Source organism: Nicotiana tomentosiformis, chromosome 11, assembly GCF_000390325.3.
Source record: "Nicotiana tomentosiformis chromosome 11, ASM39032v3, whole genome shotgun sequence".
NCBI classification, from domain to species: Eukaryota; Viridiplantae; Streptophyta; class Magnoliopsida; order Solanales; family Solanaceae; genus Nicotiana; species Nicotiana tomentosiformis.
The window spans coordinates 44288107-44306832 of NC_090822.1; the positions used below are offsets into that span (position 1 = coordinate 44288107).

The window sequence follows — 18726 nt, forward strand, 5'->3', positions numbered from 1 at the left end:
TGCTGTCTAATGTGAAGTATATTTTTTAAGGGTAAAAAACCCGAACAACATTTACTAAGGGTCTTTGTGCTTTTAATATAATATAGATATAGATATAGATAGATACATCTCCGTTTTAGAGAGTTAGCGAAAAAAAACAAAAAGAAATGGCAAAAATCATAAGCTATCCCTTAAACTTATCCGGATTTTTCTCGTAGAGACTTTGACTTGAACTTGTTCCTATTAGATACTCAAACACTAATAAATATGTACCTATTAAACACTTCATACTTAGGTGGCATAGAAAGTGATATTCACTTACTCTGAGCGCGTACAACTATTGAAATATTTTTACATTTCTAGTTATAAACACTTACTCTGAGCGCGTACAACTATTTCAAACACTCAAAAAATATATTTTAATTATTATTTGGACCGAAATTCCACATGTATTCATTTAATTTGTCATTTTGCTACATTATTCGCGAGTGTATTGCACACACTTTTTATTTTTGACTGATTGTAAAAAAAAATTCTAATAGTTATATACTCCCTCCATTTCAATTTAGATGAGGTAGTTTGACTCGGCACGGAGTTTAAGAAAAAAATAAGACTTTTAAACTTGTGGCCTTAAAAGCTTAAGGGGTAAAAGTTTTGCGGGGCCATGATATTTTTGTGGTTATAAAAGCTTATCTTTAAGGGTAAAATGGGGAAAATAAAGAGTTTAAAATTAAATTATTTTCAACTTTATAAATGTGTCTGTATACGGTCGAAGTCGAGCTGGACTTCAACTTGGTAGATTAGGTTTGGAACATGGTGACCACGGACTGAAGATCGACCTCGAGTCTCACCGAGCTAGAACCCGAGGTCGGAAAACCTGCCTTCGAGGAAAATTGAGTCCAGTGTTAACCTTAGCCTCGAACGAGCTCGAGGGTAAATAACAGAAGACCGAAATAGCCATGACCGGATGGATATTACGGCGAGAATCTCGACACGTATCAGCAAGGAACCGGTAATCAGCAAATCAAGAGATTTTTACCTTATATATAAATGTACCTAGAATAGGACTCCTCTACTATATAAAGGGGGTCTGATAATTCATTAAAAATACTATAACACGCATCACAAAGCAATATATTATTATTTCTAGTTTTTGTTATCTTGTCATTTTGTTTCGGCATCGATAAATGTATTTCTGACTCGAGCGTGACTAACCTTCAAGGCAAAGATTGTTCAACTTGTGTGGTTTGTATCTATTTTTATTGCTTATTTCAACATTAATCTAATTTTTCGTTTTGTATCAAGTTAGATCACGTATCCTTAAGACCACGTAAAAATTTAATTGTTATCCAATTATGAGGGTAAATAGTTTGGCGACCACCATGGGGATAAGGATAATAGTGGTTATTTGATACAAATCTCCATAACACACACTACTTTATCCTTGCTCTTTGAAGTGTCTTTGATTCCATGCTTGAATACAAAATGTCGAACTCTCAATCAGCACCCCTGCATGTTGACAACGAGTCCGGTCATCAAGGTGAAAATAACAACATAGCGTCTAGAAACGAGGTACCACCTGTTGATCCCATTGGAATTCTGATTGCAGACCCGATTGACGCTAACTCACATGTGGCTATCGATGCAAACGTGCCTGCCTACCCCGAAAATAGTGTTCGTGGTGGAGCCCGATCGGCAACTCAAAATACCCAAAACATTGAAGGAGACGTGATTAGTCTATGGTTGATCTTCGAAATGTTGCAGGCTCAACAGGCGGCAATAGCTCAATTACAGAACCAAAGCCGTGCACCGAGCAGCGTTGAGCCCGATCCACCTCGGGAAGTCACCCGCATGGGATGAACCGATCATAGAAAGGTCAAATGAACATGAATCGGGGACTAACCCCGAGATTATAAAAATGCTCGAGGAGCTGACAAAGCGGATAGAATCAGGGGCGAAGAAAATCGAAGGTAACGACAAAAGGGTGGAGACCTATAACTCCAGGGTAGACCAATTCCCAGGAGCACCTCCATATTGAAAGGACTGGATTCCAGGAAGTTCGTGCAAAACCCTTTTCCTCCGAGTGCGGCTCCGAAGCCGATCCCCAAAAAATTCCATATGCCCGAAATACCTAAGTATAACGGAACGACCGACCCAAACGAGCATGTGACCTCTTATACATGTTCCATAAAAGGGAACGACTTGGAGGACGGCGAGATTGAGTCTGTTCTACTGAAAATATTTGGAGAGACCCTGTCAAAGGGAGCTATGATATGGTATCACAATTTACCTCCTAATTCTATTGACTCATTTGCTATGCTTGCAAAGTCTTTCGTAAAATCGCATGCCAGTGCCATCAAGGTCGAGACTAGGAAATCAGACCTTTTTAAGGTCAAACAGAGGGATAACGAGATGCACAGGGAATTCGTGTACAGGTTTCAAATGGAACGAATGGATGTGCCGCCGGTCGCTGATGATTGGGCTGTTCAAGCTTTCACTCAGGGACTCAATATTCGAAGCTCGGTGGCTTCACAGCAGCTGAAGCAGAACCTAATAGAACTGAAACATATCCATAAGTCAACATTAATTAAAGGGATATAAGAATCAACCTGAATCTCTGAAGTGCCACCGTATATGCATACTTATTATATATATATATATATATATATATATATATATATATATATATATATATATATATATACTTCTCTTTGAGACTATTATCCATATCGTATGATGCATGACTGCCCAACTGATCAATGGCAACTGCTCGACCGGACGTAGCGTGGTGGTAAATGTATGACTGCCCGATCGGCCGTAGCTCGGTGGTAAATGTGTAACTGCCCAACTAGCCGTAGCTCGGTGGTACATGCATAACTGCCCGATCGGCCGTAGCTCGGTGGTAAATGTGTAACTGCCCAACTGGCCGTAGCTCGGTGGTAAATGCATGATGCATATAATACCATTATGAACATTAACATCTTTATCATATACCTCAATAGAGATTTAGGAACGTACTTAGACATACTTTGTATTACATTTCATAGGAATGAATAACGTAGACATCCTTAACTACTAAGAGTAGAACTATTTATGGAATAATATTACGTTTACGTATCATTACTTGGATCATGCCAAAAGAAAAGGAGGGATAGCCTTAATATACCTGGGCCGATTCTCTTGACAATCTCTCTAACACAACGTTTTTGCAAAAAAATACGTACCGGTGGATCGAAGTAGGGAAATATATGTATGATATTCTTGATATGATAGCACGCTATTTCTTATCCGTCTAATATTCACTCCATACTCTATACCATCAAAAAATATTTTTCGGCCTTCTTCTGTCATGTCTTCCAAAATTTCTCCAAGTTATATCACTAATAAAGAAACCAACACAAAGGAAATTATCCAAAGACTTTCACGTGTAAGCAAGGCACCTTAAGTGTTATGACTCATCATGCACATTGGTGCCACCTTGGCCTAGCTTAATGTCATGTGGCAGCCCATAAAATCTTTATCCACTTAATCCTATTTAATACAATAATTATCCTCACAATTAATCAATTATTCACATAATTAATAATTATCTCAAATTACTTAAAATACTACTCACTTTTAACATACTTTATACATCTTACTATCATGGTCATGTGGTACCATATAAATCAATACATACACTATTATTTCATTAAAATATCCATGTAAAAATACATATATTTTTTTAACTTCTAATTTTCCTAATATCATATAAAGAGTACAAATTTCTGTACGCTTAATTCTTAAAATGGTAAAAAGATAACCTTCTTTTCTTGTGAAAAAAATATTTTTTCTCTTTACAATAAAGAAAATCTCATAAACTTTCTCATATTATGTGTATAATATAAAGCATGTTCGAAAGTAGTAATATTAATAACTATATAAAATCATATTTTTCTAACCTTTTTTTTTACAAAACTGTTCCACTCAAAATACCATATCAAATGTATATAACGATATTAAGGTTGTTAAACTTATGGGGTCTTACAATAACATAATCATAAATCCTCTATAATCTCATGAATGGTCTTAATCCCTTCAAACTCATATGGATTATTATGACTCATCCTAATATTAAAGTACGGGATGTAACATTCTTTCCCCCTTTAAAACATTCGTCCTCAAATGTTAACTCTTAGAGATTTATAAAATTTTCACTAGGGTCTCCTCTAAACTAAACTAAAACCCAAATTATATCTGAACTCTCGACTATTCACAACCTTTTGTACTTGAATATCTCGTATCTTCTTCACCTTTACCTTACTTGCTTTTCAATCTCACATTGTATCTTCTGTTTCTTTCATAACCTCCCTTCCACATATATGGAAATTACGCCTTAAAGCTCTACTGTAATAGCTGCACCTCTGGTGCATACAAAAACAGGCGAAAGCTTCATTCTGACTTCGTAAGACTCAGCTCTATGGCACGATCTGGAAAAAAAAAGAAGGATATCATTTCCTAAATGCCCTATAGCCTCTCAGTTATAAATGTGGCACGCAACACACCCATAAGTGAGACCCAACTAGGCACGGCTTTGTAGACTCCCTAGGACATGACCTGCTCTGATACCACTTTGTCACGCCCCAAACCTGGGGAGGTGTGGCTGGCACCCGGTGCCGTACTGGCCCAAACGAACCACTCTGTTACTTTTTTTGTAACTATCATGGGCCAACATGGCCACAACTCGTAATGTATAACTATAAGTGAGCAAACACTGTATCAATGAACCATCGTTCTGAAAACATGAATACATATGAGCCATCAAGGCCTCTTACATACTGTACAAAATGAACCTCTGTCTACAAAGCCACTAAGATTATTCGACCTCAAATGGGACAGGGTACCGGCCTACCCATAAGTCTGTAGCATAACTCTGACACGATGACTTATAGATTCAGATGTACTCCGAATGAGGTGGAGTCTTACCGATCCTTCGTTGAATGCTGACCTCGTCTACTATGAGGGCTTGTCAAGCTGATTATCTATACCTGCAGGCATGAATGCAGCGTCCCCAACAAAAGGACATCAGTAAGAATAATGTAATGAGTATGTAAGGCAGAACTGAAACATATCCATAAGTCAACATTAATTAAAGGGATATAAGAATCAACCTGAATCTCTGAAGTGTCACCGTATATACATACTTATTATACTTATATATATAATGTTTCTCTTTGAGACTATTATCCATATCATATGATGCATGACTGCCCAACTAATCAGTGGTAACTGCTCGACCAGCCGTAGCGCGGTGGTAAATGTATGACTGCCCGACCTGCCGTAGCTCGGTGGTAAATGTGTAACTTCCCAACCGGCCGTAGCTCAGTGATAAATGCATGACTGTTCGACCGGCCGTAGCTTGGTGGTAAATGTGTAACTGCCCAACATACCTACATCATGCACATTGGTGCCAAAAGAAAAGGAGGGATAGCCTTAACATACCTGAGCCGATTCTCTTGACAATCCCTCTAACACACGTCTTTGTAAAAAAAACACGTAACGGTTGATCGAAGTAGAAAAAAATCTGTATGATATTCTTGATATCATAGCACGTTATTTCTTGTCCAAATAATATTCACTCCATACTCTACATCATCAAACAATTTTTTTCGGCCTTCTTCTGTCATGTCTTTCAAAATTTCTTCAAGTTATATCACTAATAAAGAAACCAAAACAAAGGTAATTATCCAAAGACTTTCACGTGTAAACAACGCCCCTTAAGTGTTATGACTCATCATGCGCATTGGCCTAGCTTAATGCCATGTGGCAGCCCATAAAAATTTTATCCACTTAATCCTATTTAATACCATAATTATCCCCACAGTTAATCAATTATCCACATAATTAATAATTATCTTAAATTACTTAAAATACTACTCACTTTTAACATACTTTATACATCTTACTATCATGATCATGTGGTATCATATAAAATCAATACATACACTATTATTTTATTAAAACATCCATTTAAAAATACATATATTTTCTCAACCTCTAATTTTCCCAATCTCATATAAAGAGTATAAATTTTCGTACGCTTAATTCTTAAAATGGTAAAAAGATAACCTTCTTTTCTTGTGAAAAAAATAATTTCTATCTTTACAATAAAGAAAATCTCATAAACTTTCTTATATTATGTTTATAATTTAAAGCATGTTCGAAAATAGTAATATTAATAACTATAAAAAATCATATTTTTCTGACCTTTTTTTTTAACAAAAATGTTCCACTCAAAATACCATATCAAATGTATATAACGATATCAAGGTTGTTAAACTTACGGGGTCTTACAAAAACATAATCACAAATCCTCTATAATCTCATGAATGGTCTTAATCCCTTCAAGATTATATGGATTACTACGACTCATTCTAATATTAAAGTACGGGATGCAACATTCTTCCCCCCTTAAAACATTCGTCCTCGAATGTTAACTGTTAGAGATTTACAAAATTTTCACTAGGGTCTCCTCTAAACTAAACTAAAACCCAAATTATATCTGAACTCTCGACTATTTACAACCTTCTGTACTGGAATATCTCTTATCTTCTTCACATTTACCTTACATGCTTTTCAATCTCGGATTGTATCTTCTGTTTCTTTCATAACCTCCCTTCCACATATATGGAAATTACGACTTAAAGCTCTACTGTGATACCTGCACCTCTGGTGCATACAAAATCTGGCGAAAGCTTCATTCTGACTTTTTAAGACTCAACTCTATGGCACGATCTGGAAACAAAAGAAGGATAACATTTCCTAAATGCCCTATAGCCTCTCAGTTATAAATGTGGCGTGCAACACACCCATAAGTGAGACCCTACTAGGCACGAATTTGTAGACTCAATAGGACACGACCTGCTCTGATGCCACTTTGTCATGCCCCAAACCTGGGGAGGCATGGCTGATACCCGGTGTCATACTTGCCCGAGCGAACCACTCTATAACTTTGTTTTTTGTAACTATCATGGGCCAACATTGCCACAACTCGTAATGTATAACTATAAGTGAGCAAACACTGTATCAATAAACCATCGTTCTTAAAACATGAATACATATGGACCGTCAAGGCCTCTGACATACTGTATAAAATGAACCTTTGTCTACAAAGCCTATAAGATTATTCAACATCAAATAGGATAGGGTACCGGCCTACCCATAAGTCTGTAGTAAAACTCTGATATGATGACTTATAGACTCGGCTGCACTCCGAATGAGGTGGAGTCTTACCGATCCTTCGCTGAATGCTGACTTCGTCTACTGTGAGGGCTTGTCAAACTGATTATCTATACATGCAGTCATGAATACAGCGTCCCCAACAAAAGGACGTTAGTAAGAATAATGTACTGAGTATGTAAGGCAGAACTGAAACATATCCATAAGTCAACATTAATTAAAGGGATATGAGAATCAACTTGAATCTCTGAAGTGCCAACGTATATGTATACTTATTATACTTATATATATAATGGTTTTTTTTGAGACTATTATCCATATCGTATGATACATGACTGCCCAATTGATCAGTGGTAACTGACCGACCGGCCGTAGCACGTTGGTAAATGTATGACTGCCCGACCGGCCGTAGCTCGATGGTAAATGTGTAACTACCAACCGGCCATAGCTCGGTGGTAAATGCATGACTGCCCGACCGGCCGTAGCTCGATGGTAAATGTGTAACTGCCCAACATACCTACATCATGCACATTGGAGCCAAAAGAAAATGAGGGATAACCTTAACATACCTGAGCCGATTCTCTTGACAATCCCTCTAACACGCGTCTTTGTAAAAATACATGTAACGGTGGATCGAAGTAGGGAAAAATCCGTATGATATTCTTGATATCATAGCACGTTATTTCTTATCCAACTAATATTAACTCCATACTCTACATCATCAAACAATTTGTTTCGGCATTCTTTTGTCATGTCTTCCAAATTTTCTCCAAGGTATATCACTAATAAAGAAATCAAAAGAAAGGTAATTATCCAAAGACTTTCTCATGTAAACAAGGCACCTTATGTGTTATGACTTATCATGCACATTGGTACCACCTTGGACTAGCTTAATGCCATTGGCAGTCCCATAAAATCTTTATCCACTTAATCATATTTAATATCATAATTATCCCCACAATTAATTAATTATCCACATAATTAATAATTATCTCAAATTACTTAAAATACTACTCACTTTTAATATATTTTATATATCTTACTATCATGGTCATGTAGTACATATAAAATTAATACATACACTATTATTTCATTAAAACATCCATGTAAAAATACATATATTTTCTCAACTTCTAAGTTTCCTAATCTCATATAAAGAATACAAATTTTCGTACGCTTAATTCTTAAAATGGTAAAAAGATAACCTTCTTTTCTTGTAAAAAAAATAATTTCTATCTTTACAATAAAGAAAATCTCATAAACTTTCTCATATTATGTGTATAATTTAAAGTATGTTTGAAAGTAGTAATATTAATAACTATACAAAATCATATTTTTCAAACCTTTTTTTTTTTACAAAAATGTTCCACTCAAAATACCATATCAAATGTATATAATGATATCAATGTTGTTAAACTTACGGGGTCTTACAATAACATAGTCACAAATTCTCTATAATCTCGTGAATGATCTTAATCCCTTCAAGCTCATATGGATTACTATGACTCATCCTAATATTAAAGTACGAGATATAATAAGAACCCCCAACAGAGTCAAGATAGACATCGATCGTGAACCGAGACCAAACAGGGATCTATACTAGCCATATAATGGAGATCAGAGAAGTAGTGGGTCTGGGCGGAACTCCATGAGAAACGAAAGGAGAAATGACCGTGGTCAAGACAACCGGGGTCTCACGACCAAAATTGGCTTCGACAGGTCTGTCGGGCCTAAAGAAGCACCGAGGCTATTGGAATATAACTTTAATGGCGATGCTGCCGCCATTGAATCAGCTATCGGGCGCATCAAAGATACCAAATAGCCTCGGCCTCTACAGTACGATCCAACCCAAAGGGATCCTAACCAGATGTGCAAATATCATGGCACTCACGGTCATAGAATGGAAGATTGTCGACAGCTGAGAGAGAAAGCAGTCTGTCTATTCAACAACGGGCACATTCGTTAGTTCTTGAGCGACCGAGTCAGGAATCATTTTAGAAACATGGATTCTAACAAACAGGCAGAACAAGAAGAAGCTCAACACGTCATTAACATGATCATCGGTGGGGTTGATATCCCACAGGGGCTGACATTGAAACGCACCAAAGTATCTATCACTAAGGAGAAACGAACTCGAGACTACATACCGTAAGGAACTTTATCTTTCAACGACGAGGATGCGGAAGGGATCGTACAGTCCCACAATGATGCACTGGTAATATCTGTACTCGTAAATAAAATTCATGTTAAACGTATGTTAATTGATCCAAGTAGCTCAGCCAACATCATTCGATCAAGGGTCGTGGAGCAACTCGGTCTACAAGACCAAATCGTGCCTGCAGTTCAAGTTCTAAACGGATTCAACATGGCATGTGAAACCATTAAGGGCGAAATAATATTACCGATAAATACCATCGGGACCATCCAGGAGACTAATTTTATGTGATCGAAGGAGACATGAGGTATAATGCTTTATTCGGGAGGCCATGTGTCACGCCCCAAAACCGAGGAGCGTGACCGGCGCTCAACCGAGTGAACCCGACTGAGCAAGCATGTTATATTTCATTCTACCCAGATTCATTCATGAATCAAGAGGAGGTGTACTCCGTTAATCAAATACTTAAGAGATTTCATTAACCGCTCCCATTTCATTCTCATTAACAGCATCATTCAATATTTCCAAAATAGTACGAGTTTATAGATTTAATGAAAAATATGTTGCCAAACACCAACAGTTCTAATCCAATTTCCAACATCAAATACCACCCACAACCTGTCTACGGAGCCTCTAAGTACAACTGAAGAGTAATATGGGAACGCCGGCAACAAGGCCCCGGCTATACCTCAACCACAAAGTACATGAGAAACAAACTATACATGACCCCGAAATGAAGTGGGGCTCACCAAATCAACTGAAAGGAGTGTACTGCTATCACTGATCAATGCCACCTACTGTAGAACCACCTGCATCCATTAAAGATGCAGCGTCCCCGGCAAAAGGGACGTTAGTTCTGTCGAATATCACTAGTATGTATAGCTAGAAATTCTCTTTCAAAATAGAATGCACATATGATCTATACGTGGAACACATAATATAATGTAATTAAAACAACCTGTACAAACAAGGACAACAAAAAGGGGCACCTATTGTCTGCATTAATAATGTGTCTCATTAGACCGTTCTTAGTGTTCACTTATCATATTATATACTTATGCATTTCATAGACCGTCCACAGTGTTTATTCATACCGTACATCTATACCTTTTATACACAATGCACTTATGCATTTCATAGACCGTCCACAGGATTTCATATCACAATGGATTTCATAACACAATGTACCTATGCATTTCATAGACCGTCCACAGGATTTCATAACACAATGTACCTATGCGTTCATAGACCGTCCACAGGATTTCATAACACAATGTGCCTATGCATTCATAGACCGTCCACAGGATTTCATAACACAATGTACCTATGCATTCATAGACTGTCCACAGGATTTCATATCATAATGTACCTATGTGTTCATAGACTGTCCACAAGATTTTATAACACAATGTACCTGTGCGTTCATAGACCGTCCATAGGATTTCATATCATAATGTACCTATGCGTTCATAGACCGTCCACAGGATTTCATAACATAATGTACCTATGCGTTCATAGACCGTCCATAGGGTTTCATAACACAATATACCTATGCGTTTCAAAGACCGTCCATAGGGTTTCATAACACATTGGAAACAAAAGTACAAATACGTACATCTCATAACCTTTCACATCACATATCACCTAATCCGTACTTTCAACCAATTACAACATTATTACTTCATTGGCTCTCTTGGCCATACATATGATTCTTTATTCATGGCGCAGTGGCCGTATTTTATATTCCACACTTTCATTTCTTCCCTTTCATAGATCATCATCATAATTATCAACAAGTAGAATATTCCGGAAATCACAACTTTAAGTTCATTAGTAATGAAGGCTTTAAACATAATCAATTTTTTTCCAATAAATGGAGTAAAATGATTGGCAATCGAAGCGCAAATTATAATCATACACAATTTCCACTCACGAATGTGTAACAATGCAAAGCACATTGAAAATTACTTACAAAGCATAACATTAGCTAAAACAGCCACATATGGGCATCACTTGAGTTCATAAACTTTTAGCCGATTATATTGTCGAAGTCAATTTTGGAATAGTTGAGTCAAAGTTTATTTCATAACCTTTCTCACATTATTTCATTACATCGGCACCATTGGCCACAAGTATACCTTTCACTATTGGCACGTTGGCCATACTTTATATTCCCAATTCACTGATTTCACTTCCAACCATCTTTATAGGTTATCAACAATAAGACATTCCCAATCAAGACTTTAGGTACACATATGAGCAATTAAGAGTCTTAAGAATATTGAGATTTTCTCACACAATTTGGCATACTAGCTTTCATTTGAAATACGATTCAAAGCCACAACATTTTAATACGCAACCCATACTTTGAAACTCACGGTAACATTATGGAATTCAATTTCAAGAGAGAAAGTTTAGCCAACATACCTCAATTGAGCTTTCCTTAAATTACTACAACGTTCCGGAAATTCTAGCAACCCCAATCTATTTGAGACATAACAAAATTGAACCATAATTAGGAAGATATTCATGGTCTCAGTTCATTTGAGCATTTTATCAAACACTAGGTGTGCAAATTTAACCACAAGGTTCTTCTACAAGATTTTCTTCACTCCACAACCTAATCCTTACTTATTTAAGTTCAACAATCTTCCCACAATTCTTATTGGTACATTCATGTATAAATAATACTCTAATACCCATGAATCATACTCCTAATCAACCATTTTCTACCCAAAATCGAAATTGAAAACTAGGGTATGGAACCTTACCTCTTAAATGAAGAACTTGTGGGTTTCCCTTGTTAATCTTCCAAGATTTGAGCAAGACTTGATGAATAATTAGCCTAGGGTTTTCTCTCTCTCTCTAAAACACTCTCTCTTCTCTCTAAAACATCAGAATATTTGCTCAAAAATGACCCTTTGCGTGTATTTAATGAAATAGAGTCGGGTTTTAAAAACCCAAAAATGAAGCTCCGGAACAGGTTATGCGGTCGTATATGTGACCGCATAACGGTTATGCGGACCGCATATCGTTCGCATAATTGGTGTCCAAAATGACCAAAAAATCTACCTGAGTCTGCGGTCACTATACCGTCTGCATAGTACATCGCATAACAGTTATGCGGTTGTATAGTCGACCGCATAATTGCTTCCAACAGACCCAAATAACTGCGTCACTCTGCGGCCATTATGCGGTCCGCGAAGTGATTCTGCGGTCGCATAACGGACCACAGAAATGCACAGTTCCGCCAAAAAATATTTTTTACTTTCCAGTGCATTGTTCAACCCAAAAGGTCCGAACCGCGCCGAGCATGCTCGCTGTGAAGAATTTCTATAATCCTTAAACACATAAGCTTAGTCCGGCACCATGAAACATTATTTTCTTTGCAAAATATTTCCGGGGTGTTACACCATGGATCTAGCGGTTCCCTTGACACTACACCAGATACTAAAATCCCCAGCACTTGGTGCAGTCAAAATAGTCTATGGTGAATAACCGACTACAAAGGAAATGTTCACGGTCTAGGAGGTGATACTGGCGTCTACTATCTCTATACCGAAGGATCCGAACCAGATAGTCAAAAAACGGGGCCAAATAGCAATCATCGATACCGTCCTCGACAGATTCGGACAAACAAAGGGAATTTGAGGATTATGATTATGGGGTTCCCAGATCCTTTATAGCCCCTGATAATTCAGACGCCACTAAATCGACGGTCGAAGAGCTGGAACAAGTGATATTGCGAGAACGCTTGCCCGATCAAAAGGTATACCTGAGCATGGGGTTAAGCTCCGAGGTCAAGGAAAAACGCATTCAATTTCTTATAACTAACGAAGATTGTTTCGCTTTGTCCCACCTTGACATGACTAGGATCCTGCCGGAGATAACCACTCACAAGCTAAGCCTGGACCCAAAGTTTCACCCAGTCAAACAGAAGAGGACACCCCAGTCCGAGATCAAGCATGCTTTCAACAAGGATGAGGTATCTAAACTTCATAAAATAGGGTCTATTCGGGAGGTTAAATACCCCGATTGGTTAGCAAACGTAGTGGTAGTCCCTAAAAAGGAATAAATTAAGAATGTGTAGACTACAAAGATTTGAATAAGGCATGTCCCAAAGACTCCTTTCCTTTGTCCAACATCGACCGTATGATCAATGCCACAGCCGGACACGAGATCCTCAGTTTTCCCGACGCCTATTTCGGGTACAACCAAATACGGATGGACCCGGGTGATCAGGAAAAAACTTCCTTCATCACTAAATACGGCACATACTGTTATAACATAATGCCGTTTGGATTAAAAAATGCTGGTGCTATATACTAACGCCTAGTAAATGGGATGTTCGAGGAACAAATAGTAAAATCAATGGAAGTTTATATTGATGACATTTTACTTAAGTCCCTGCGAGCAGATGACCATTTAAAACATTTGCAGGAAACCTTCAGCATACTGAAGCGATACAATATGAAGCTGAACCCGAAAAAATGTGCGCTTGGGGTTGGGTCGGGTAAGTTCCTCGAATTCATGGTATCCAATCGAGGAATTGAGATAAATCCAGATAAGATCAAAGCCATCAAAGATATCACAGTCGTGAACAACGTGAAGGCCATGCAAAGGTTAACCGGGCACATACCCGTCCTGGGACGATTTATTTTGAGGTCATCCAACAAGAGTCACCGATTCTTTGCACTATTGAAGAAGAAGAATAACTTCTCGTGGACCCTGGAATGCCAACGAGCTTTGGAGGAACTCAAGAGGTACTTATCGAGCCCACCACTGCTTCACACACTAAAGAAAGATGAACAATTGTACTTGAACTTGGCGGTCTTGGAGATAGCGGTAAGTGGAGTCCTAGTTTGGGAAGAGAAAGGTGCGCAATTTCTAATTTATTATGTTAGCAGAACCTTAGGTGAGGCCGAAATTAGGTACCCTCACCTAGAAAAGTTGGCGCTTGCTTTGCTAAGCGCCTCTAGGAAGCTAAAACCGTACTTCCAGTGTCACCCCATATGTGTCGTACTACTTACCCTTTGAGAAACGTTATGCATAAGCCCGAACTCTCAGGCCAGTTGGCCAGTTGGGCTGTAGAAATAAGTGGATACGATATTGAGTACCGACCTCGGACCGCCATCAAGTCTCAAATTCTGGCAGACTTTGTGGCCGATTTTACGCCGGCCCTAATACCCGAGGTCGAAAGAGAGCTATTAGTTAACTCAGGAACTTCCTCGGGAATCTGGAACCTCTTTACGGATGGTGGCACCTCAAACGCAAAAGGGTCCGGACTTGGCATCGTACTAAAGCCGCCAACATGTAATATAATTAGACAATCTATTAGGCCTGTGAAATTGACTAACTACGAGGCCGAATATGAGGCCATGATTGCGGGCCTAGAACTAGCCAAAAGCTTGGGGGTAAAGGTGATCGAAGCCAAGTGCGACTCCCTCCTCGTTGTAAATCAAGTAAATGGAACACTCGAGGTTAGAGAAGAACGAATGCAAAGATACTTGGACAAGTTACAGGTGACATTACATAGGTTCAAAGAATGGACTCTGCAACATGTACCTCCGAATCAAAACAGTGAGGTCGATGCCCTCGCTAACTTAGGGCCATCGGTCAAAGATGACAAGTTCAACTCGAGAGAAGTCGTACAGCTTATGAGATCGGTGGTAGAAGAAGACCACGCCGAGATTAACTCAACGAGCCTAACTTGGCACTAGAAGAATAAGTACGTGGAATATCTCAGGACCGATAAACTGCCCTGGGATCCAAAAGAATCGAGGGCCCTGCGTACAAAGGCATCCATATTTAGCATGTCCGAAGACGAAACTCCGTTTAGAAAAATATTCGATGGCTCACTTGCAATATGTCTAGGGTCGGGGGATATTGAGTACGGTTTGAGGGAAATCCACGAAGGTACCTTTGGAAATCACTCGGGCACTGAATCGCTAGTCCGAAAAATAGTCAGAGACGATTACTACTGGATCTATATGGAAAAAGATGCAAAAAGGTTCGTTCTAAAATGTGATGAATGCCAAAGACACGCTCCGATGATTCATCAACCCGGCGAGCTGCTACATTCGGTTTTGTTGCCATGGTCATTCATGAAATGGGGAATGGACATCGTTGGCCCCCTTCCATGGGCACCCGGTAAGGCTCAATTTATGTTGTTTATGACTGACTATTGTTCTAAATAGGTGGGAGCCTAGGCGTACGATAATGTCAAGGAGAAGGAACTCATCGATTTCATTTGGGACCGCATCATATGCCGATTCGGAATGTCGGCCGAGATTGTATGCGATAAAGGAAAACAGTTTTGTCGACAATAAAGTAACCAAATTCCTTGAAGACCACAAGATCAAAAGGATCTTATCAACACCCTATCACCCTAGTTAGAATAGACAAGCAGAATCTACTTACAAAACTATACTCCAAGACCTAAAAACGAAGTTAACCGATGCCAAAGGGAGATGGAAGGAAATACTACCCGAAGTCTTATGGGCATACCGTACGACCTCGAAGTCCAGTACCGGGGCTACCTCATTTTCTTTAGTTTATGGTGCCGAAGCTCTAATTCTGGTTGAATTCCGAGAACTAAGTATCAGATTCCGATACGTAACGAAGGAATCAAACGACGAGGCTATGAGTACGAGCCTGGAGCTATAAGATGAAAGGCGCAAAGCCGCCCTTGTCCTATTGACCGCCCAAAAATAGTGAATTGAAAGGTATTACAACCGAAGGACCAACCTTCGATACTTCAATAACGGGGACTTCGTACTAAGGAAGGTCACACTGAACACCCGAAACCTGAACGAAGGAAAATTGGGGCAAAACTCGGAAGGACCGTACCAAATTATCGAGATCACCGGAAAAGGATCCTACAAACTCGTAACAATAAACTGCGAGCAACTACCGAACAACTGGAATATAACTCACTTGAAGCGATATTACTGCTAAGGTACAATCCCGTTCTTTCTTTTATTTACATTTTAAACTAACGTTTGTAGGTAACCAACAAGGGATGATACGAGATTTTAGGTCTGAAAGCACGCGTTGCACTCTTTTTTCCTTGAACTGGTTTTGTCCCAAATGCATTTTTCGGCAAGGTTTTTAACGAGGCAACCAGTAAATCATGCTAACTTAGAGTTGAAGATCGGATACGAGCCAGTGATGATGATCACAGCATCACTCAAGGCCTCTCTTCGATCAACCCCGAACATTATGGGGTATCACCCTCAAATATTGACTTTAGCATGGAAAAAGACTTCAAGATTGAAGGGTCTCGATCGATAGAATTCATTGTAAGGGCCAAACGCTCAAATGAACCATTCCCACATCGACTGCTCATACCCTGGCACAAAGTTTGTATACATGTGTAACTATTATGCATAAAAACAAAAAGAAGTCTCTTCCTTGCGCATAAACATCTTGTCCTTTAAAGCTTTTCTTGCATTTCTCGAAGAATTTACTACATACGTCCCCTAAAGGTATCTAGCCCAAGGGACACCTTAATCCGAGTTCGAACAATCACTCTCACTCGGGACTGCTGCCCGAAAATAAACTCGGACGGTCGGAGCTATCAGACCTCGGGGGCATAAGATTATTTGGCATTGCACGAACTAAAAGGCTACGACCATTCCCGAATAACAAAACCCGATGGCACAAAGCTTATTTGACAATGCGCGAATTAAAAGGCTACGGTCGTGTCGGGATAACGAAACCCGAGGGCGAAAAGCTTATTTGGTATTGCCCAAATTCGAAAAGACTACTATTATATTAAAAAGGTTCGGAGACGTCCGAAGCCCATACCAAAAGGTACCTTCGGTAAAATTACAATCTAAGAAATTATAAGTACTTTGGGAAAAAACATTCCGGTCATACTGAAAATTCCTGCATCGTCTTAAGAATAATCAAAGGCAAGGCTTGTTCAAAACCTCGAACAGAACCTAACTATTTAATGCTAAGGCATTTTAATCTTTGCAAAACATAAAGAGAAAGGAAAAACCCAAAGAATTATCAAAAAACTTGTATTATATATATAATCTTTACAAAGGCACAACAAGCCTTGACAAAAAGTACAAAATGCAAAGATAAAAAAAAGGTCAAACAGAAGCCACTTAATCTTTGTCGGGAGCCGCATCATCACCTTCGGGGTCTTCGCCACCTTCGGACTCACCCAAATCTTCAGACCCCTCGGAATCTTCCTCCTCGGGATAAGCCGGCTTCCTGACCTTGGCTTCGAATACCTTGGCATTCTCGATTTCAGCCAACAAGTCAAAACTCCGGGCATGAACTCCCTCAAGGGCCTCCCTTCGAGATTGCCATTTTGTATGCTCCACCATATTTCTCACTTGGTCCTGAGCCGCCTCGGCATCGGCCTTGTGCTAGGCCACCTTCTCATCAGACTCGGCATTGACCATGGCGATCTCTGACTTGGCCGCCTCAAGCTCCTTGGCCAGATTTTCTTGACCGGAGACCGTCGAGCTCAGCTGAGACTGGAGCTCCTCGACCTTTTTGTCCTGTACCAAGGCCTTTTCCTTTGCAGACTGGAGCTGGACCTCAGCCAAAGCCAATTATGCCTGGGCAGTCTCCTTTTTCGAGGCCAAGCAGTCCATGTTTCTTTTCCATTACTCGACCTCAGCTTTCACCGTGTCCACCTCCTCCTGGAGCTGCTTGATATAGGCAAGTTTTTTTGAATCTGCGGGTTTGGACCGTTAGTCATTGTGTCTGACTCATTGTCACTAACTTTGAACACTCTTCTTACCTGCTCGACCAGGGCGGCATGCTCCTTCCGAACCGCTTCTAGCTCGGCCTGGAGTTTCTCACTGACAAGCTTATAAGCATCCCTCTTCTCAGTGAGCTCTCGAGTTTCGGCCTCATGATGGTTTAACTCTTCTCGATATAGGAGAAAAGTCTCGTGATGAAGCATTGAGGCCTCCAAGAACAAAGAAAAGAGTTACGATTGTTTGCAAATTAACCTAAGTACGTAATAAAGAGGCGTTCAAAATTACCCGATTTAACGCCTGTTGTGCTTTGTTGAAAAGATAGGTTGCTTCCACCTCGTCCATCTTAGCTTTATCGTCTTCGATCACCAGGCACCGAAGATAACTGGAAACCCCTACAGGGGCAGAGAGAATCCATGGATCCTCCGAAATGGACATGATAATCGACCGCTTCTGGTCAGGATCTGCACTCGGAGCTGGGAACCGATTTACTAGTCTCAAACTTATAGAAGGCCCGCTGGCTCCCGAAGACGGTCTCTTCTTTGGTACCGGTAAGTCACCCAACCCAGTGACGTCCTCTGAGGCGGTAGAATCTAAGCCATCAAAGAAGTTGTTAAAGTCTGCTACCCCTTGGGGCCCTTCGCCGAGGTG

General features: G+C 39.5%; 1 protein-coding gene across 1 annotated transcript; it reads left to right on the forward strand.

Annotated features, from left to right (window-relative positions):
• The first annotated feature begins 2097 nt into the window (after positions 1-2097).
• Positions 2098-2580, forward strand: LOC138901354 (uncharacterized). Its single transcript, XM_070189109.1, has one exon. It carries the CDS (start codon positions 2098-2100, stop codon positions 2578-2580), a length of 483 nt encoding a protein of 160 aa, XP_070045210.1.
• The last annotated feature ends 16146 nt before the right edge of the window (positions 2581-18726 follow it).